General features: G+C 39.3%; 1 protein-coding gene across 1 annotated transcript in view; it reads left to right on the top strand.

Moving 5' to 3' along the window:
* The window catches only part of CNTRL (centriolin), a 4,034,091-nt gene that overhangs the window by 2,628,506 nt on the left and 1,382,017 nt on the right, over positions 1 to 23,568 (top strand). The window contains 1 exon segment of the mRNA XM_044058259.1: positions 8,906 to 9,098. Coding sequence (XP_043914194.1) covers positions 8,906 to 9,098 — 193 coding nt within the window.

Raw genomic sequence — 23,568 nt, 5'->3', positions numbered from 1 at the left:
ATAATAAAGATATTTGAAGATATTTATGAAGAAGTATACAATCCTACCCCAAATCCTATAGACAGACAAGAACTAAACCTATTCCTTGACAATCTAGTCACACCAAAGATAGATGAGCACCATCGATCCTTATTAGCGGCCGATATCACTCAAAGCGATACTATGTCGGCGATTAATAACCTGAAACCCAATAAAGCGCCAGGACCGGATCGATTCACGGCGGAATTTTATAAAGCGTTTAGCCAGAAATTATCAATCATTCTATGTCACCTATTTAACTTTATTAGTCAGGAAGGGGTTTGTGACCCCCACCTAAATGCATCCCGAACTATTCTAATCCCCAAACCAAATAAAGACAGCTCCAACCCCAATAATTATAGACCTATTTCTATCATTAATATAGATATTAAAATTCTGGCAGCAATCTTAGCCGGTAGATTGAAATCTGGGATTGGTAAAATCATCTCTCCTGAACAATCAGGGTTTATAAACCAGAGACAAACCTTCGACCAAACTCTTACACTAAATGCTATGTCCTCTCTATCACTGATCAAGCGTACCCCATCTATGCCCTAGCTATTGATGCATCCAAAGCATTTGATAGAATTAGCAAGGAATTCTTGATCTCGGTTCTACAAAATTTAATTTCCTACTCAATTTATACACGCTCTTAATACCCTTTATAAAAATGCGTATACTACTTTACAAATAAACAAATATAGCTCCAAAAGGATATTGATTAATAATGGTATCAGGCAGGGATGCCCTCTATCACCGCTTTTATTTAACCTATATATAGAACCATTACTTTTATTAATTAAACAGAGAACATTCCACCATATCCCAAGATTATTTAATACTGAAGTACCCTTATCAGCTTATGCAGATGACTTGAATATTTACTACTCACTTCCCAACACTGATATTAACAAAATTAATAATACTTTACAAATTTTCTCCAAATTCTCGAATTATAAGGTGAATTTAGATAAGACAACGATCTTTCCAATTAACATTTACTCGCAATTACCCAGTGAAAGATCTATACCTACTATAAAAGTCAATGACCATTTGCAATACCTAGGAGTATCCTTCCAAACAGATGGAAATATACATCATCAAGGGGACTTTTCTAGATGTTGGGGCGTGATTCAAAAGGATATGGAAAGATGGTCTCAACTAAAACTCCCGGTTCTCTCGAAAGTGGCCATTATCAAAATGAACATTCTGCCAAGACTTCTGTATGTTCTAAATGCTACCAACACCCTGATTCATAATAAAGTCTTTAATAAAATCCAATCATTTCTTTCGAAGTTTATATGGCACCCTAGACCCATCAGGATAAGCTATAATAAACTTATATACCCTAAAGAGAAGGGGGGTCTAAGCCTTCCAGATTTTAGACTTTTGTATGAAATAAATAGAAGCAGTAGAATAATCAAGGTGGCAACTTTCAGAGAAGAATCTAATGCTTGGTGCCCAACGTGGGTCAAACTTTATTACAATTATATTAAATCTCTTTACGTTAATCCCATGGCCCTACCTTTCTTAGACATATCTGCCAAAAGAAAGTACAAAATTCAAAATGACCTATGGTCTCAAATCAGGTGTACACAAAACTTGTTTAAATCCCTTGATCTACAGTCTGCTTTTCATCTCTTCCAACCTTTACACCTTAATCCTAACATTAAATTAAACGAAAATTTGGTTAATCTGAATTCGTTTCCACTGATCAAAAATAAAACTGTGCTGGACCTCTTCTCATGCAGGTTGGAACACATTTCTTCTATCAGAAGCAAGTTTAAGCTTTCGATCAACTACACCACTATGCTTAGACAATTAATGGACATCTGCAACAAGTACTGGAGAGATACAGATATTCCCGATCCTCAAATAGAGTTGTGTAAGGTACTTTGGAATCTACTAACTCGTAAAAAGAAAATGATCTCTCACTCCTACAAGTTAATATCAGAAATTAGGTGCACGAAAGAGGCTATCCATTCTGACTTTTGGCTAAAACAAGACCCCTCGATCTCTTCCAAATCCATAGCACAAGCCACTCAAAAATTTTCCAAAGCTATTCCTCTATTAAAGTTCAGATATACCCAACTTATGATTGTAAATAACGTATTACACCCACGCTCTGCTAAACAAGATGTACAAGGAAGTCCCACCATTTTGCCAATTCTGCCCTATGATGAAAGCAGATATCATCCACATCTTTTGGAGTTGCAAGTGCTCTTACAAACTATGGTGTGCCCTCAGAGTCAAATTAGAAAAAATGGGCTATGAAAAATCTACCCTGTCTTGGCAATTTGCCCTTCTTCACATACTGGACATTAAGAACGCGTATTTCCTAATAACAGCCTTTATGTTGGTTAAATACTATATCACCCTAAATTGGAAGGATAGATCAACCCTATCTTGGGAAGGACTCAGACAGATAATTGGGAAGCATTTCTCTGCTCATAAATGTTTGTGGTATTCCATGAGGCTAAATCCATCACAGAGGGAAGCTTGGAAACTGGTTTATGAAGGAATTTTAACATAATCACTCTACTTTCGAATCTCCGGTCTGGAGGTTCTACATAGATGGGCTTTGTATATAGTTATTGTATATAGAGAAATTTTTGTCTGTACTTATCGTTTAGTCAAGTTGTAAAGTATGATTTGTAATGTTATGACTAAAAATCAATAAAAAGAATTAAAAAAAAAAAAAAAAAATATATGTTGTAGTAATAAGCAGGTGCCTTGAGGGGAGCTATGACTCTACACCAGTTTCGGTGAGGGTGGTTTGGCATTAAAAAGGTTGGGAACCACTGGATTAAAAAAATGCCACTTTGATTACATCTGCAAGGCAGACATTCTAGAACTGATTTCAAAGCAGCAAAGTAAGAGGCAGCCGTGGGTGAGATGTAGTTGTTTGACAACACAGGAATATGAACTCTTATTGGCATTACTGATTTTCTTAGGAAACACATTGGTATGTACTAACATACCTCTAAAGTAAGCAGCTTCATGATTATGTTTTTCTGTTTTAGTTGTGGTAGTAAAGTGTAGCACAGGCAATTCAAATGCATACTTTCTGAAACATGGGATTTGAAGCTTTTGACATATATAAAAATGAAGTGATGTTTATGTAGCTGAATTCCGAGTTTATATGTATTTTTGTTTAGGGTCAACAAATTAAAAATAACTTGGCTTCTAGTGTCAGTAAACTGTAAAGTATCACTGTGCTCAGAAAAAGGAAAAGTACAGTTGCATAAGTAAACTTACCATAACAGTAGATGTTTGAAGGATCACTGTTGCAGTAGCCTTAGCTATATAGGTTATATCCCATTAATGATTTAACAGCCGGCCAGCTTCCAAAGCTTCAGGACACCTCCCACGTGCCCAAACTGTCAGGCAGCTTGAGCTGAGATGACTGTAAGACAAGTTTGGGCATCAAGTCCTTCAGAGCTTTCCTGCCAACTGAGAGAGAGAGGGAGGCTGAGCCCTGAAAGGACAATGAAATAGGAACAAACAAAAAAAGTAATTAAATTTCCACACCCTAGCATAAGAAACATGGCAACAAAAAAAGGGACAGGGGAAGGGAGAGGCTACTGCAGCAGTGAACATTCAAACTCTTACAGTAGGTTTAACTTATACAGCTGTGCTGTGTTCATCATATCGATCACTGCTGTATTAGGCTTGGCTATATGGGTAGATTACTACATTTGGGAGGTAGAAAGAGAAGAGTCCAGGAACTGCTGATGATTGGTCTTAGCAAAGCCTGATCTGGATGTAGAGAAAGAATCAAACGTATAGTGCCTTGTAACTTACACGGTGTAAGATCTGTCTGGTAGAGTGGGCCTTGACCCTGCCCAGAATAGTTTTGTTATGGTGAGTATAACAAAAGGTAACAGCCTTTTGAACATGGTGTGTTTTGACACCAGTTGTCCACTGTTCTTACCTTCACAGGAAATGAACAACTGGTACAAAGATGTGAAAGATTTAGTTCTGTCAAGATAATACCCGAGTTGTCTGTGGAGTATCCTTTCTCCCTCAATTTTAGGTTCAGGAAAGAAAATGGGGAGATGGATTGTTTGGTTTAAAGTAAACTCTGATACTATTTTAGACATAAAAGGAGGATTAGTTCTCAAAGAAACCCCTTCTCTGTGGAAAAAGATAATATTGACTCACCCTAACAGCTTGTAACTCAGATACTCATCATGCAGAGGTCAGAGCAAATAGTAAACCTGTTTTCCATGTTAAGAAACAAGTCAGCTGGTTCAGATAGAGCAAGTGCTAGCTTCTCTAACACGAAATTGAGATCCTAAGGAGGGGCCACTGGTTTACTTCAAGGCCCCATGTGTAAAAAACCCTTTCAAAAATATTTTGACATGAGACTGCATTGAAAGAGGACAAAACATGGGGAGATAGCTGAAATGGCTGATAAATGAACCTTGAAAGAGGAATAAAAAAGTCAAAGGATAGTAACTCACACAAATATTGTAAAACCAGAGAACAACTAGCCCTGAATGGATGCTTATTATGTTGTTGGCACCAACTAGAAAACCTTTTCCGTTTGCTATTATATGATTTTCTAGTAGCAGGTTTTCTTGCCTCTGTTAATACTTGCTGAACATCCTCAGTAAGCATGTGCTTAAAAGGAATTAAGGTCCTATCATCCAGGTAGTCAATTGAAATTGGTTGATGTTTGGGTGTATGAAACACCCCTGTTCTTGTATGAGTAGATTCAGTCTGTGAAGAAGCTTATAGTAACTGCCCCTGGCCATTTCCAAAGGAAGAGAGAACCACATTTGCCTGGTTCAGAAGTGAGTTACCACAGTGATCTTGGGGTATTCCTTCTCAATCTTCAGAAGTAGCCTGGATATTACAGGAAAGGGTGGAAAAGCATACAGGAGCATTCATGTCCCAGGAAAAGAAAAAAGCATTTGTCTTCCAGGCCTTCTTACAGTTGGGGAATGGAACATAATCTTCCCAGTTGCTTTTTTAGTAAGGAGGCAAAGAGGTCTTCTTGAGGAACTCCCCAAATATGGATTAAATCTTGGAAGACCCACTGATCTATCTTCCATTCATGAAGGTCTGTCGTCGACCTACTCAGATTGTCTTCCCTGACAGAATGTTGGATGCCTGTAGAATGAGATTGTGCTGTGAAGCTATATCCCAAGCTAACATGGCTAGAATGCAGAGGGGGTGTGACATGGTTTACCCTTGGTTGTTGATATACTACATGCCTGTGGTATTGTAACAACTTGAAGAGGTCCTGGGGACCAAAGATGATTCAGAGATTTGAGTGACTTCATCAGTGCAAGCATCTCTTTAATATTCATCTGCTTGCATCTGTATTTGTGTCCCACACACCCTCCACTTTTATCCTTTCTGAACCTGCTCCCCAAGCAAAGTCCGAGCTATCTGCATTGACCGACTGCTTTGGAACAAGGAGGAAGAAGGGGAGACCTGTATTTTAGGGTTATCTATTGTCTCCTCCAAATGGTGACTTCTGACTAACCTCAGCACTGGGATTTGAAACAACAGAGGGTGTTGGAGTTGGAGCAAAAGATAATTCAAATACCACTGTATCTTTCTCATGTGGAATCTTGATAAGGATATCATGAGAATCATAGAAACCATGAGATCCAGTATCCAAAGATATTCTCTTGCAGTGACTGAAGTTTGAATGGAAGACCTTAGAAACAAATCTGTATCTAGATCTAGTTTTACACTATGGAAGAAAACCTCTTTGAACTGAGGTGTCATTTTCTAGTTAATATTATAGGAACACAATCCTGTGTGAAGCAGTCAAAAAAAGACATTTGAATGTTCTGTTGGAATCCCAGCTTGTGTAAGAGAGCTCTTACCCAGAGAGATTCCCGAAAAAGAGTCTGCAAGATAAGCAAGTCATCTAAGTATGGGAATATATAGATACACTGTAGCCTGCAGTGACTTATTACTGGAGCTAGACACTTTGTGGCTCTCTTGGTGTAGTAGATAGTCCAAAGAATAAGGCAGAGAACTGATAATGTAATTGAGAAACACAAAACCTTAAGAAGCATCTGATGTTTGGACTAATAGATATGTAATGATAAGTCTAGTGTTACCAGGAATCTTGAAAGAGGAAGAAGAGGTAAAAGATTGTGAAGTGATATCATTTTGAATTGGGGCCCTATCACCAACAGGTTTAGGAAAGAAAGATCCAAAACTGGTCTCCCAAGCATTTTCATTTTTGCCACTAAGAACATCCTTGAACCCTTCTCCATTCGGGATGGAGGAAGTGGTTCTGTCACTCTTTTGAATAGCATGAGATGAAGAACTGTTTGGGGAAAAAAGAGTCTGATAAGGGGGATGAGGAATTACCCCCCCCCCCCCAGAAAGGAGGAATTTCACCCCACTGGCATCTGTAACTTTGAGGAATGATCTTCAAAACCTGAAACTATCTGTTGCAAAAGAGAAAAAAACGGAGATTCAGAGTTTTTAAAAGAAATGAGGATCGGGGTGTGTGCAGGGTCACGGGGTCATTTGAGTAGTCATTCAAACTTGTTGGACTGTCCTTGGTTTTGGGTGGTTCGAAGCTCATTTTTGAACTCCCTTGCCATTTCTTTGTAAAGCATCTTGTTTACCTATATTTCGATGAGACTGTTCAGTTTTTTGCCAAAGCTTGATGAGTTAAGAGAATCCCTTAGAAAATTTTGAAAAGGATGACTGAAAAAAATTTTTCTTAGAGATCAGTTTACTCCTTTCATCACACATTTTTATCACCACTGCAGAGGGACCAAAAACTAAATCTCTATCTAAAGGTGAACTTAAAATCTCATTTTAACATCATCTGGGAGGTTCTGAGAATGCAGCCATGCAAACCTCCTCAAAACAGTACCAGTGGCCATAGTCCTAGAAGATGTACAAATAGTGTCATACACACATTCTTTAAACAATGGGTACTGACCTGTGCAATAGAGAAAGCTAAATTATTTAAAGCAGATTGTTTTCGCAAGAAGAAACTGCAGATAAAACATTCCTCATACTTTCACAGTTAGAATAACCTTTAACATATGAGACTGACAATTCAAAGTTCTGAAAATAAAAGTTGCAGAAGTATACACTTTCCCCCATACTTATTAGTAATGTTCCCATCCTTATGAAAAAGAGTACGATTGGAATTAACTAAATGTTTAGTAGCAATAGAATCAACTACTGGTTCAGGTTTGGGAATAGTATATAAAAACTTAAAAGACGGAGGAACTTCATACATCCTATCTGCATTTTTAGGGTCATTTGGCTGACTGTCAGGAAAATTGTAAGCAGTAACACACACACATCCTATAAATCTGACAGAACAGGAGGAATGGGCGTAGGTTCTGAAAATTCCTTCTATAACAACTCGTGTTTTTTTTTTCTGAGGGACTGTGAAACCTCAGTGTTCTCCCACCAGAAACTCTGGCACATTCTAGTAGTAGTCTCAGAGAAAGAAAAAAACCTATAGAGACAATCAGAAAATGATCTCTACTCTGAGTCTGAATTAGAATTCTGAGTAGAAAAACCCTGTATCTGTCCCTTCATCTTCCAGTTCAGATTCAGAAGCTTGAATGTCTTCATGAAAAGGTATCCTCCTTTCTTTTACCAGAAACTGCTTTACAAGAAGGATCAACAGCCTGAATTAAACCCTCAGCCATACCCAGTAAACTACTACTGTCAAAGGAAATTTGAGGAAGAGTAGACAGATGTTTAGTTTTCTGTTTCTTTTTGACAGGAAAAAGGGTGCCAACTATGTTACTAATGACAACAGCAACTTCCCAAGGGATGGGAACAGCATTTTAACACAACAGGGAAACTTTCCCTGTTCTCTCTCCCAGGACTGACAAGAGTGACTCTCCCTTGCTCACTAATGGGACCCCAACAGCCACAGAGGATGTGGCTAATCCCCCAGTCCATAGTAGCTGTAGGTGCTATATCAGGGGGGATCCAGTGTAAAAGATGGATTTTCTGATGTGCAACAAAAGACCACAGCAGTGTCATCCACTTACAGCTGAGGCAAATTGCTAGACTGCTGTGGTGACAAAGACTGATTGCTAAACTCTTTTTTTTTTTTTGCTTCTGGAAGAACCAACCTTGGGACTTGTAGATTGTTCCAAGGTCAAGTGAAAAATGGCACCTCTTTCCCAGGCAAGATAAGCAGCAAATGCTGGTAAAAACTACAAGTCTTTAAAAGTCATTTTTTCACAGAACAACACAGTAAAGAGCACATTAAAACACTTTGCCAACCCCCAAAAGTAAAATAAACATAATTTCTGTGTAGAATAAATGGTTCTCAGTTGCTTACACAATTTTTAAACTGACAGGAAAAAAAGAGCTCCATTTAAAAGTACGATACAGTCTCATGACATTCTGTTAAAACACAAAACTCTTAGCTTTAAAATAACTTTCCCGAAGAAAAAGAAAGTGATAAAACACAAACAGTATCTAAAAAATGGAAATTTTTCCCCAAAGGAAACATATCTGCCCAGCAAAGGAACTGCGCCAAGCTGACCGCTGATCTTCAAAAGTCTTTGAGCAGTGTATTCTTTGGCAGCATTAAAGCTCTGAAGGGATAGGCTTCAAAACTTGGCTTTTCTTGAGTTCAGTTCGAGCTTCCTGACAGTTTGGGTGCATTGAAGGTGCCCTGAATCTTTGGAAGCTATCCTGCTGTTATATCCTTGGCAGGATATAACTCATATAGCTAAGGCCACTGCAGCAGTGATCAATATGATGAACATCTCTAGGTCCGAAACTGTCAACTCTGAATTATGAGAATTTGATTACAGCATGAATTGGATATGCAATTTGTTGTTTATGGCTTGTACAAAATTGTCACTTATTTTCTTAATTGTATATTTCGAGTTAGTTTAAACAAATATTTATTTTAAAGGGAATTTTTGGAAAGTGACATGGATACACTGCTGGATGAACTGCATCTGGAGAAATCTTTAAAACATCATGATGATATTATGGATGAAATTGAATGCATAGAAAAAACACTTCAAAAGCGACGGGCTGAGCTCAGAGAAGCAGACAGACTGCTGACAGATGCAGAAACCGAACTGCAAAATACACAGGCTAAAGTAAGTACGACCCATTTTTTTCTTAATCACCTTTATTAATTATCACTTAAAACATAGGCAAACATGCACTAAGAGAAAAGAAAACAAATCATTTTAACATTTTTCTGTTTCAGTACAGTATACATCATATATGTTTTCTTTGCTACCATCATCAGTCCAAAATTGCTGAATTCCTGCCTTCCCTTAAACCTCACTCCTCCTCCTAACATTATTATGCAAGTATTGTTCCCACAATTTACATTTACTTCTATGTAATTTGCTCCATCCCTTTTGTAAAGGTCCATCTTCCATTTCTTATATCTCTTTTATAATATTCAGTACCTCAAATATAGTTGGTGTAGACTTTGATTTCCATTTTCTAGTAATTGCTTTTTTGGCAGCCAACAGAATTAAGCTTAATAAGGCATTACTATGTGTAGACAATTCAGATCTTGCGTTCCAGCTGAAAGTAATCATTTTTCTTATTTACAGCCATTTGCTTTCCCAATATTTCTATAGAGAATTTTTAAAATCTACCAACACATTACACACCCAGAACATATGTTGCAAGTTACCCCTTTCTTCTCCATCACATCTCCAACATTTGCTATCTACTGGAGGAAAAATTCTTTGAAGTCCACTTGGGGTATAAGACTACCTATGCAAACGCGTCCAAGCAAAGATCCTAAACCTTCTGGACTTGTTTACATACTTGGGAGCCATACATATGTCATAATTAAATACACTGCTTTTCCAATCTCTCTTCCCAATCTTTTCTAACCTCCTCTGATTGGTTCTTATAGTTATCATCCAATATTTTATCTGCCGTACTAATTATCATTTTTTAACAACTGCTTCTTTTCTAGATTCAACTAAAAACATCACCAGAGCAGGTTTTTCACTTAAAATTCTCTTATCCCTTTTTTTGCCTGTAGTCTGAGATCAAGCCCCAGTAGGGAAGGCAGTCTCTAGCCTGTGAACTAAATGTCTTCTTGGCCTTATCCCACTCTAACCTTTCCTGCTTCAGTTATTTGTTCCCAGTATCTTGGTTCCCTTGCCAGCTTTCTCTAGTAAATTCTAGCTCCCTTTTGCCTATTTTCTGTACCCCTACTGGCAAAATCTTTCTTCATTCTTTGTATTGGCATAGTTCTTAGAATACTTTGACACTTTATGAATATAATAATGTCCTTCCATATCACTGTTGCAGTACTGTTAACCGAAGGGATCTCTTGCCAAGGGTAGTCCAACAACTGGCCATTATTCCAAAACCTTTAGTACCTATCGGCATTGTATATTGCATGTAAGCTCCTCATGCAAGGCATAGAGCATAAAGGTGATGTACAAACACACATACTCTCAGAACGTCTTTGTCACCAGTCCGAACGCCATTGCTGAACATGGATCTGAACATCCTTCTGCTCTGCTGGTTACTAAACCATGATTTTAGATAAGTACCCCATCGGAGTTTATTCTTTCTTCTGTTTTTATTTTTTTTTTGTGGTTATTGTATTCATGTCTTCCAGAAAAGGAAAATGTCAGTGTGGGAGGCAGATTTCCCCTTAAAGACCATCATGACTAGTGTCTCTTCTGTTTGGGTACTTCCCACAGTCATGCACAGTGCTCTTTCTGCCAGATGGTTGTGCCTAAGACCATTCCTAGTCATCTCTCCTACTTGCCATATGCCTGAAGAGCCATCTGATATTGCTTTTTTTCCCCCAATAATATTTTGTTTTACCAGAAAGGTAAATAAGAATTAAATGTGTGACGTTATACAGAGATGGTTTTATTGCATTCACAATTGCCTTTGGGTATGATTTATTAGATTTTCTGTCTCAAGATTTGGTTTACGTTGAAGTTTTTTTTCCAGTTCTAGCAAGTCCGAAACAAATTTATCTTCCTTTTCTTTAAATAATCTTTTAAAATGTGATGCTTTCTGAATAAGAACCCTTCTCAGCTGTGCTTTGCAAGCTGCCCATTGTACATCAAAGGGGATATTAGTACTCTCCATATTTGTGTCCAAGATCTCTGATATTTCTCAAATCACCTCTGATTTAAACAGCAAGTCATTGTTTAAAGACCGATTACAATTCCTAATCTTTTTTGTTAATTTATTGGGAAGTCTTAGTTTTAGGGTAATCCTTGAGTGATCAGATAAAAGTCTTGGTTCCGATGAATATTTAATAACTCCCACTGTCAAAATAGCGGAAACAAGAAAGAACTGTATCCTTGACAATGTGCTATGGCATTTAGAAAAATATGTGTACAAACCTTTTTTCTCCTGTCCTACCCCAAAAGGGTCTATCAAACCTATATTATTTATGAGCTCACTTAGGGCAACGGAGGACTGCAAATTTTTTGAAAGGGAGTTACAAGTGTGATCTATCCCTGGGTCAATAACCGCATTCCAATCTCCCCCCACTACATATTCATGATCAGGAAATCTTTTAAGGATCTTGTCAATTTCTAAAAATGAAATCTTGCTGTTTCTGACAAGGACCATAAACATTAAGAAATATAATTTTTTTCCTATTATGTATATTACGGGCTGTAAAATAACACCATGTACCTCTTTCATCTGAGCCTTGATCTGTGATTACTTGCTGAAATAATTTTTTAATAATAATAGCTACACCTTTAGAGTTGGAACTTTCCCCGGCTGCAACTACTGTTTTAATCCATTTTTTATTCAAGATACCTTTCCAATCTTCTTTAAATATGTGTGTTTCTTGTAAAAAAACATGTGTGCTTCTGATTAAAAAACTAAATACAATAACAAGTTTTTTTTTATTTCTATCTTGTAATCCACTCACATTCCATGAGTCAATAATCCAGTAATCCACAATCCTAGGCTTTACTCAGTGAAATATTGATTGTTGTTAGTGTACTGTGATATTTATATTTAGGTAGGCTCCAGAATATTTTAATGTATGTAAAGTATACAAAAATAGATAAAGGGGGCAGACCGGAACATATGAACCCATCAGTAGTATCAAACTCTTTCAAACCTAAACCTGTGCCTAACGGGTCTATATTACATCACTGAATGCTTAAAAAAGCGAACGGTGATTAATCGACCCTATGTAAGTGAAAGCTTACAATGTCGAACTGTCAGAACAGCGATTTTTTTTTTCCAAAGGAAAAAATCGCTGTTCTAACAAAAAAAAAAGAAAAAAGAAAGCACTTTAAACACTACATTAAGTGGGGGCTTTGCCCCCCACACCTCCCAATGTGGGGGGCTGTGGCCCCCACACCCCCTACATAAATATACCAACTCTGAGATTGCACTACAGTGCCAAAAATGGCAAAGTAACGAAGCGGCCAAGCAAATTTTTTCCCAGGGAAAGAATTTGCTTAAAAGCCGCTTTGATATTTTGCCTTTTCAGTCTTTTAAGTTCGACCAAGACGTATTCGAAAGAATGCGTCTTCGGTCTTGTAATAGGAACCTGTGCCTAACTACCCACCCAACACATTTGAAAGAATATAATAAGATAAGGTTACAAATGCAACTCTTAATGGAAGTGTCTTAACCTGTAAAATTATGTAACCTCTAAGAAAAAATTGAAATATTCATTCTACTATCTTAACAATGTAAAAACATATATACAAACACACTCCAATTCCTATATTTGTCATCCCTTACCCTTCTAACAAGATATCCATATGCTCCTAAAAATGAAAAGTAGGTAAATAGCCACTATGGCAAAAACAGTACACATAGACCTTCTTTGGTCTTGCATGAAAAATATTAAAAAATCCATTTAGATAACTAGACATAAATTTGTTAATATGAATATAACAATAACAATAGTAGGAATTCTTGTTGACCCTGTAAATCTAATAACCATTACATATAAATTCCTTGTTTATATTTATATTCAAGGACATTTTATAGATTTAGTAACAACAGAACATTAAATCACAACATGACATGACATATCAAAACCCCAATAGTTAGCATGCAGAGGAGCAGTGTAGAAAAAAAAATTAATAAAAAGTCCCAGCAAAGTGTAAGCGTAGGATTAACAATCCATGCAACAAGAAATAACGCACTGGTACCACATTTCGTACAGCATTGACCGTTTTTAAGACATTGGATGACAATAATAGAAAATATGGTTTTAGCATGGCAGATTGTTGTTAATACGTTATGTATTTTCCTACAAGCCAATATAGATAGACAGCATAGATAGTAATGGGGTAATCTAATTGAATACAAGATGTAGGATATATGTAAATGAAGACATCCTCCATCATCAGTTATAATCACATTTCATGTATACCCTTTAGTGAATGCTAGAAATGCTACAGTAATCTTAACAAATAAGAAGGCATGTATTTATGTATGAGGTAGCAATCCTGATGGTTTGCCTTTTAAAAGGATAGGTTCCATAAGGCATTGCAGATGAACCTTTGATAGTTATATCTTTTACATGCATATTACCAGCTGTAGGCAGATCATCAAATTTCAAGCATACATTACTACTGAATATGGCCATTATCAGCACTTCCTATTAATTTATGATAGATGCCATTTAGGCAAGTACATGACTGAAAGAACAGTCAGAAATTCATAACATGAAGGCATAAAAAATATAAGAACAATATATTTATCAAGGACAGAAAGTGGATAGCAGTCTTAATGTGAGGTTCAAAAAACTGTCCTCAGTATGTCAAACCTGTGTCTACAGTGACTTTCTAGAGTCCATGGGATATGATCTTTATAGAAGAAATCTGCATAGTCCTAAAAGCAGTAGTCAATAATGCAGAGTACTAAATAAGTATATGTTTGTGCCGACACTGTCAGCCAAGAGAGTCTGTGTGGGTAACCAATATACACATAATGAGATGAAGAAAAAAGAAATGGTGTAGAGGCATACAGTGTTTTGTTGATGAAATTAGTAAGTAATATTATTCACTTTTTAAATAATCTGTCCTGCATTACTATGTCCAGAGGATTCAGGTCAATTGTAACGATATCGCAATCAGCTGCCAGAGCCGCAACAAAGCAAATGGTAACTATTTAGCAATTTTCATCTGAAGTTGTTGGCTCAAGGTGCTATGGAGGGCCAGCCATCTGCCAAGAAGAAGGCCAAAAAAGTTAGATGTGATCCAGCTGCCATGCAGCCTCCACCGGTCATCTGCCTCGAGGCTGGTGAAAGCCTGGAGGACCGTCTGGTGATTGCTTCGGATTCCTCTATCACAACCCTGTCAGAGGGCTGACGGATCCAGCTTCTCACATGTCCTCAGAGGCTTTTAAAACATCTGCACTTGACATTGAATGGGAACCTCAGCTGATTATATCCGAAGGACCGAGGGGGATTCCTCAGATTATAGTTAGGGAGGAGATTCCTACAACCGTTATTGAGTCATGCTACGGGTCAGCAGGAAAACAAACAAAAAAAAACAAAGCTTATTTCTCCTGTTATTAAGGATCCCCAATGTGAATGGTAGGATTTCATTTAAGGTTAATTTAATGCTTTGATGGCCTTGAAGCCTGCTCAAGGGGTCTCTGTTCTTGCTCCACCCTGGTCTTCCACTTCACTCGAGAGGCCTAGGGAACTGGATTCAGGGGAAGAATATTTGGCTTACTTTTCCCAAATCCCTTCCCCCATGGACTGTGGTTCTGAGGAAGAGGAATCCATAAGTCTAGATTCCCCTGTGGAGGAGCACTCCTTTGAGGATACCATTGCCCATATGATGGATATTAAGTGGAATTGTTTTAAAGTCTCTGAAATTCAGAAAAGATACTGTGAGCTCCTACAGATGGAGTCTCCCAAGCCATCTGCTGTTCTTGTTTTGGTTGCCCTTCTATATATACTTTCTTGTCAGCATCTGTAGCCCCTGAATCTCAGTCCCCTGCACCTAAGAAGCCATATAGTTTCTGTAAAGTGCCTGAGGAGTGCAAATTTCTTTGCAAGTGCCCTTATGGTGACCCTTCTGTAGTGCCAGTCTCCTATAACAAGCCTTCCAAGTTATTGTCTTCTACTAAGCTGTTACCTTCAGATAAAGATAGTAGGGCTATGGAACGTCTTGCAAGAAAGTTTATACTGCCTCCATTTTATCCTTTAGTGCCCTCAACTACTAGACTCATATGACCAGGTATGCCTTGGCTGTCCTTTTTCAGGTTTCTAAGGTGGTTTCTGACCTCCCTGCCTCTGAAGGGAAGGCTTTGGCCCTTTCCCTGCTGGCTTTACTTCTCAAGTTGCATGTCACTCAGTCAAATGCAGGTATCACGCAGCTGATTCCTTTTCCAGTGCTATTGCCTTTGGTTCAGTTATGAGGTATTATTTTTGTCTTTGTCTTCAGGCTTTGTCTGATGACATTAAGGCCAAACATTTGGATGCCCCACTGGATAATAAAATTATTTTTGGATCTGCTACTCCTGATGCTGAACTTTTCAAGTTTCTCCAGGATAAGGACAAAGCTTTGCAGGAGCAGAAACATATTTTTGTTTCATCTCTTCCCAAATTTCAGAGGAATTATCCTGTTAAGTCTACATTTGTTTGTAGGCAATTTCACTCTCCTCCTACGGTCTAGAAGGGTTCTAGACATGTGCCTCCTGCTACATCTACTCAGACGCCTACCACCCAGAAACTTGCTTTCCAGACAGTTTGTTTCCTCCTTCCCTCTGCTGTGTTCCCTTGTCCCTCCATATGTCCTTGTCTCTTCCAAATTGACTCTGAATCACTTCAGACTCTTGGGTTCTGTCAAATATCCAACAGATATATTTCATGGCTTGGGAAGTCCCTTCCTGTCTTTTCAGCAATTCCTCAGCCTTCTTGGGAACAGCTGCTTCATTTTCCAGAGGTTCTTCACTCTTCTTTTCACTTAGGGAACCATTCAACCCATACCTTCTACCCAAGTGGGGAAGGGATTTTATTCCAGGATGTTTTTGGTTCCACAAAAGGATGGCACATGGAGACCCATTCTGGATCTTTCCAGGCTGAACACCTTCCTCAAGACTCCTTCTTTTGGATGTTATCTCTGCATACATTATTTCCTCTTTTACTCCAGCCCTTTGTTATCTATGGATCTTAAGGATCATACCATCACATTCCCATCCATCCTGTGCTCAGGAAAAGTTTACATTTCTCTCTTTTCCTTGCATTTTCAGCTCTCTGTTTTGCCCTTTGGCTTCTCTATTGCTGCAGTGGTATTCACCAAATGCCTTGCTCCTGTCATTGCTTTCTACAGGGTTTGAGGTATTCAGATATTTCCCTATCTAGACGATTTGCTTATCCAAGCCCTTTCCCCAGTCTTTGCTTCAGGATCTCAAGTTTATTGCTTTCCTGTTACACAGTCTAGAGGTCATCATAAACTTCCAGAAATCAGTTTTGATACAGTGGATATAAAAAGTGTAAACACCCCTGTTAAAATGCCATTTTTTGTGATATAAAAAATAAGACCACAATAAATCATTTCAAAACTTTCCCCACCTTTAATGTGACCTATAACCTGTACAATTCAATTGAAAAGCAAACAAATCTGTTAGGGGGGAAAAATGTACAGTAAGCTGGTTGTGTAAGTGTGCAACCCTTAGACTAATACTTTGTTGAAGCACCTTTTACTTTAATTTCAGCATTCAGTCTGCTTGGGTACACACCTGCCATCAATTAAAGAGACTTTGACTAACCCCACATAAAGTTCAGCTGTCCTAGTAGGATTTTCCTGACATTTACTCAATTGTCTGCTACAGCAAAAAACATACTTCGCAGAGAGCTTACAAAACATCAAAGAGATTTCATTGTTGAAAGGTATCAGTCAGGCGAAGGGTACAAAAAAATTTCCACAGCATTGGCTATACTATGGAATACAGCAAAGACAGGCATCAGAAATTGGAGAAAATATGGGACAACAGTGACATTGCAAAGAACTGGACGTCCCTCCAAAATTTATGAAAAGACAAGATGAAAACTGGTCAGGAAGGCTGCCAAGAGACCTACAACAACACTGAAGGAGCTGCAGGAATTTCTGTCAAGTACTGGTTGTGTAGTACATGTGACAACAGTCTCCCATATTCTCCATATGTCTGGCCTGTGGGGTAGGGTTACAAGACGGAAGCCTTTTTCTTACACAGAAAAACATCCAGGCCTGGCTAAAATTTTCAAAACAATACATCATGTCTCCCAAAAGCATGTGGGAAGATGTGTTATGGTCTGATGAGACCAAGGTTGAACTTTTTGGCCACAATTCCAAAAGGTACATTTGGTGCAAAAACAACACTTCACATCACCAAAAGAACACCATCCCCACAGTGAAGCATGGTGGTGGCAGTATCATGCTTTGGGGTTGCTTTTCTTCAGCTGGAACTGTGGCTTTAGTCAAGGTGGAGGGAATTATAAACAGTTCCAAATACCAGTCACTTTTATCTCAAAACCTTTAGGCGTCCGCTAGAAAGCTGAAGATGAAGAGGAATTTCACCTTTCAACATGGCAATGACCCCAAGCATACGTCTACATCCATATCAGCAAAACAATGGCTTCACCAGATGAAAATTAAAGTTTTGGAATGGCCCAGCCAGAGCCCAAACCTAAATCCAATAGAAAATATGTGGGGTGACCTGAAGAGGGCTGTGCAGAAGAGATGCCCTTGCAATCTGACAGATTTGGAAAGCTTTTGCAAGGAAGTGTGGGCAAATATTGCCAAGTCAAGATGTGCCATGCTGATAGACTCCTACCCAAGAAGACTGAATGCTGTAATTAAAGCAAAAGGTGCTTCAGCAAAGTATCAGTTTAAGGGTGTGCACACTTATGCAAGCAGCTTATTGTATGTTTTTTATTTTTTATATTTTTTCCCCTAACAGATTTGTTTGTTTTTCAACTGAATTGTACAGGTTATAGGTCACATTAAAGGTGGGAAAAGTTTTGAAATGATTTATTATGGTCTCATTTTTTTATATAAAAAAAACTGGCATTTTAACAGGGAGTGTACACTTTTTATATCCCATGCTGGCATCTCTACCTGCTGTCAAAGCTCTGTCTCTAATTGCCTTTTTCCATTCCCTTCTTCCTCTGATGTCTGTCACAGCCAGGGAATTTATCATGGTGCTTGAGTTCACAGCTTCAAGTTATTCCCATGGTTCCTCTTGCTAGGCTCCATATGAGGAAGATTAAGTGGTTCCTCATGTCAATGTGGCTTTAACATTGCCCACCTCCTGGATTTCCCTTTAACTTTCCTTCTCTGCCTCAAGCTTGAGATTCAGTGGTGGATTCAGACTTCACTCGACCTGGGGATTTTTTTTTCAAGCTTCAGTCCCAACTCAGGAGCACTTTACAGACACCTCAGACAGAGGTTAGAGTGCATCCTATGGCCTTCTCAAAATTCAGGGTCTCTGGTCTCCTCTACATAGATCAGATCACATCAGTGCAAAGGAGATGAGGGCTGTGGTTCTGGCTGTGCCGGCTTTTTATTCTGTCTTTCATCTTGGGCGCCTCAAAGTTTTCACAGACAATATCACAGTGATATGGTATGTCAACAAGCATGGGAGCGCAAGGTCCTGTTTTCACTGCAGACTAGCTATTCAGGTCTGGGATGTAGCTGTCCAGTACCATGTGATTCCTGAGACAGTTAACATTCCCTTGGAGCCCAATCCTAGTGGCAGATTCTTTGAGCAGGTTTAGCACATAAGATCACAAATGGATGCTTCACAGAGATGTGCTCCTGGACATTGTCTGTCAATGGAGTATTCTTCAAGTAGATCTTTTTGCCTCTACTCTGAACAGGCAACTTCTTCTCTTCTGTTCCAGAGTCACAAGTCCTTTTGCTTGGAAAGTAGACACCCTATCTTTTCTTGGAAGGGGATGTTTCTGTACACCTTCCATCCCCATCCTCTGTTACCATGAGTCTTGCACAAGATCAGACAGGACTGTCTCAAAATGTTGCTGGTGACTCCCTTTTGCCCCAGACAGGATGGGTTCCCCCTTCATTTTCACTTGGCCTGGGTCTGCCAGTGAGAAGGTTCTTCACACCTTGGATTTGCAAGACAGATCAGATATTACTTGGATAAAATTAAAGTTGTTCGCAAATCTGCGCAACTTTTTGTTTCTCTTCATACCAGGACTTTGGGTTTGGCTGTTTCTAAACAAACTGTCTCCGCCTGGATTTTAAGGCCATTTCTTTGTGTTATTCTTTTTGTGGAAAATGTCTTTCATCGCCTCTAAAGATGCATTCTACTAGAGAAGTGACCTCCTGTGTTGCTTTTTTCAAGGGTTTGGATACCAGTTCATCCATGAGGCTGCTACTTGGTCCTCTGTTCATACTTTCACTAAGCATTACAAATTAGGATGTTATTTCCAGGGCCAGGGCAGGCTTTCCCATGGTATCCTGCATGGGTTTGTAGAGTGCTCTTCTTTGCCTTCCTCCTCACAGGCTTCTTTTTGAGCCCTTGAACTGTATCTTAGGTAAAGAATAATGCAAATTAATATGGAAGGGCATAGTACAGCTGTGTAAAATCTTACCATAACAGTAAATGTCCTTCTTTTCATTGTTGTAGCATTCACTCTGTCCCTCCCTCCTACCCCCTTTGTTTTAACTCTTTCCTTGTATTTTTTTTTTATCCTCTGGCAGAGGGGTGGTTGTTCTTCTTCTCCTTCTGGATGCACATGTTTTGTTTCTCCCTAAGAACATTCTTTTCCTCCTGGGGCTTTTTCAGTTCTGAGTGTGTACATCCATACGTCACCTTTATGCCCTACACCTTGTTCAGGAAGAGTACATGTGATGTATGACACCTATAAGTACTAAAGGCTTTGGTATGTTGGTCGGCCTTTGGGCTGTCCTTGGAAAGACATTGTATGGAAAGACATCCCTTAGGTTTTATCTTCATTAATTTTATATCCCAAAGAGACTTGAAACCATCTCAAAATGTTCCACAACACTGAGATGTCCTTCTCTTGATTTTTCAGGTACAAAATATCATCATCTGCAAATAAACCCAACTCATCTGGATTACCATACCAATTATTATCCTTGTATTTCTGAGTCCCTTATTTTCTTTACCAGTGGCTCACAAATATGAAGCAAATAACAGAGGAAAGAGGACACCCTTGCCTGGTTCTTCTTTTCAAACACAGTTAATCTGAGAGGAACCCTCCCACTTTAATTCTTGCCTCTGATCTTTCTTGTATCTTTCTAATTAACCTACTTATTGTATCAGGGAATGCAAATACTTCCAATGCTCTACTCATAGAATCCCAACTTCCTCTGTCAAATGGTTTCTCTGCATCAAGATCCACTAACAACAGAGGTATTTTTTTATATTCTCTTTTTCTTTGGATCATCATTATTCTGTTCATGTTGCTAAATGTTTGCATCCCCTCCAGAAAACAACACTAATCCATATCTATCAATTCTGCCAACAACTTTGCCATTCTTTTAGCTAGTGTAGATGTAAACACTTTAATCTGATGTCCATTTCGTTCTTCCTCACTGATGGGTCTTTGGATCCAATATCGGATCCAATTCAGCCGCTACATAACACTTATGATCTGAGCCTCAAGCTCCTCCCTCTCCCATGATGCCTCACATCTCCTCTAATTCCTCAGATCTCATTTGCCGCTATCTGGAACAGATGTGATTCCGTTGTCTCGAGTGAGGTTGTAGGCAGATGTGTATTTTTCCTTTTTTTTGTCTCTTATTGAACTTTGTTAATCTTCTGTTACAGATAATTCCTTTATGATTTATAGCTAAACCTCTCCATTCTTTCTCTTTTTCTCCTTTCTCTAGTTTAAAAAAAAATCATCTTTCCTGGTTTCTTCCTATCCTTTCCTTTATACTGTTTTTTGTTTAGTAGCAACTAGTGATTGTGTGTGAGGGTGGAAACCCAGTCTGTGAGTTGTTTACTTATGGCTGATAAACCAACAGGGTTCAAAAGATGCACCTCTTGTGGACACAAAATTCTAAATTCAGATGCCTGGGCAAATCTAACAAACAATTGGGTGCTAAGCAAAATTTCCAGAGGTTACTATATTCCCTTTTCCCTTACACCTCCAAGCCCCAGGAGGAATCTCCCCAATGTGCCACCCAGAGGGAGAGCGCCATTCAAAAGTTCAGAAACTTCTAGAAAAGAGAGTCATCCAAAGGTTCCCATCTGAACAGTAAGGATGCAGAACCTATTTATGCTCCTTTTTGGTGCCAAAAAAGACAGGGGACCTGCAACTGAATCTAGATCAGAGCAATCTGAACCTATTTATCTAGAAGTCAAAGTTCCGCATACAGTTAAATCCATACAGCCACTACTACACAAGGATGATTGGATGTGCTCCATAGATCTCCAAGACGCATACTATCATATCAAAATAAATAGGCACTCCAGGAGACATTTGAGCTTCTGGCTGGGAGCCAGTCATTACCAATTCAGAGCACTGCTCTTTGGACTCGCCACCTCCCTCCAGGTGTTTCCCAAATGCATGTCAGTGGTAAAAGTTCACTCGAGACTGGAAGAATTCCAGGTGTTTCCATACTTGTACGATCGGCGCTTAACTGCACCAACAAGGCATCAGCTGCTTCAAACCACACAGTACTTGCTGCAAATCTTCAGTTGTCGCTTGTCCCGCTCTAACATAAATGGCAAGCAGGCGGGGTCGTTTGTTTAGATGCTTTAATGCATAGAAAAACATCAGCATGGATAGCAGCATCATAAAATATAAACAAACTGATTAACAGACAGACCTTACAGGCATGCATGCTTACATCTCAACAGCTTACTACAAAATGGCAGTCAGGCTCACACGTGGTCAGTATTTATGCACTTGTGCAAGCCCTAAGCTTCTTAAAGATGCATACACATATATCGATTTACATTCTCCCTCTTAAAAAGATTACCCTTAGTAAAAACAACATTGGAGTTAGATATGCATTATTATAGACATTAGAAACAAAACACAGTGTTCATGTCCAAGTTGCCATGTATCTGTAGATACGACTGGATCTGGTAACCTAACAATCTGAACTGAATTTAGCAACAGGGGACAGTCTTTGATGAATAACTCTTATCAGGAACTTCAGGATTCATCACAGGAATGGAAATGCCCTCTGGAACTTCCTCTGGAATTAGAACACTGGATAACTCACTCTGAGATTAATCTTTCTCACAGACTATGTGCTGTGGTATAGGCTCGGACACTGGCATCAAATGTTTCCGATTCCACCTAAAGTCTGCTCCTTGTGATTCCACAATGTACGATCTCTGCTCTGGGCAAATACTTTTCACAACTCCAATCTGATCATAACCTTTGGCCATTTGCATCCTTACCACTTCTCCTTCTCATAATGGATTGAGCAGTTTGCTGGTCTTATCTTAATAGGACTTCTGGGTTAAACACTTCTACAACAGATTGGTTTTCACTGACCTGTTGTTCTTGACACATGGAACCCACAATTGACTACTGATTGGTAATGTGAATGTTCATCGTGCATACAGCTGCAGTAATCACAGATGGGTTCTCTGCCGTCAGGCGGGTCCTCGGTCGGCTGAATTCCAACGTCTTGGTCCGGCATCGGTTGTTGTCACATTCTTCCCTGACGTCAGAGTGGCCTGGGTATATAAGACACAGCCGACGCCATATTCTTCAGTCTTTTTTGCCGCGCGGTGCCTAAAGCAGAAGCAGTTCGCAAGTGCCGGTCGGCCAGCTCCTGAATTTATGAAAAATTGGAAACCGAAGTCTTCATTAAAGCTAAGTACCCCATTGGGGAAACTTTTCTTGCCTCAGACCGATGTCAGAAAAAGTTAACAATTATATTTCTTGTGGGAAGCAAATACCGCATAAGGATTTCCATTCCCTCTCCATACCTTGTTTAGGCCCAGACCACGACGTCTCGGGCTGTCGCTTTTGCGCTACTTTCAATAAGCGCACTATTAAGCGTCGGGCGGAGTTCGCCCAACATTATTTTGGTACAGCCTTTGATTTTAAAATGTCATCGGAGACTCCGACTACCGTTTTTTTCCAAAAAACACAAGGACAAGGACCGACACGCGAGGTCCGCGGTCCCAACCGAAACCACGCCAAAACCGGCTACACGTGGCCCGGTTCTCAGCGAGACACCTATGCAGTCCCTGACTACCGACGACACTTCTTTGGTGGGGTCTTCTATAACCGAGACCGCAGGTACCTCGGCCCATACCCAGACTACAACTACCGAAGCCACTGTGAGTGTTGAGCCTCCTAGTGTGGACAGATCCACATCCACCCATGGGGTCTTTAGACCCTCTTCTTCCTTTTCCATTAAGGCCTTCGCTAAGTCCAAATCAGCCAGGCATCCCAAGAGGCCTGTTGCACAGGGCCCATCTCCAGGCCCCATGCCTAAAAAACAGATGCTTAAAATGGCTGAGGATTTAATTACTCTTATCAGGGGTTCCCAACCCCCTCCAGACAAGAGACCCAGAGTTGAGGAAGATTCTCCCTCTTCTGATCAGGGCTCCATTTTTTCAGATCATTCTGATGTAGAGGAATACTCGTACTCCCCTTTTGAAGATTCTGATGCAGAGCAGTCCATT

The sequence above is a fragment of the Protopterus annectens genome, chromosome 16.part0 (assembly GCF_019279795.1).
Source record: "Protopterus annectens isolate FY-2018-M chromosome 16.part0, PAN1.0, whole genome shotgun sequence".
NCBI classification, from domain to species: Eukaryota; Metazoa; Chordata; order Ceratodontiformes; family Protopteridae; genus Protopterus; species Protopterus annectens.
This window is presented reverse-complemented; position numbering and strand designations above follow the sequence as displayed.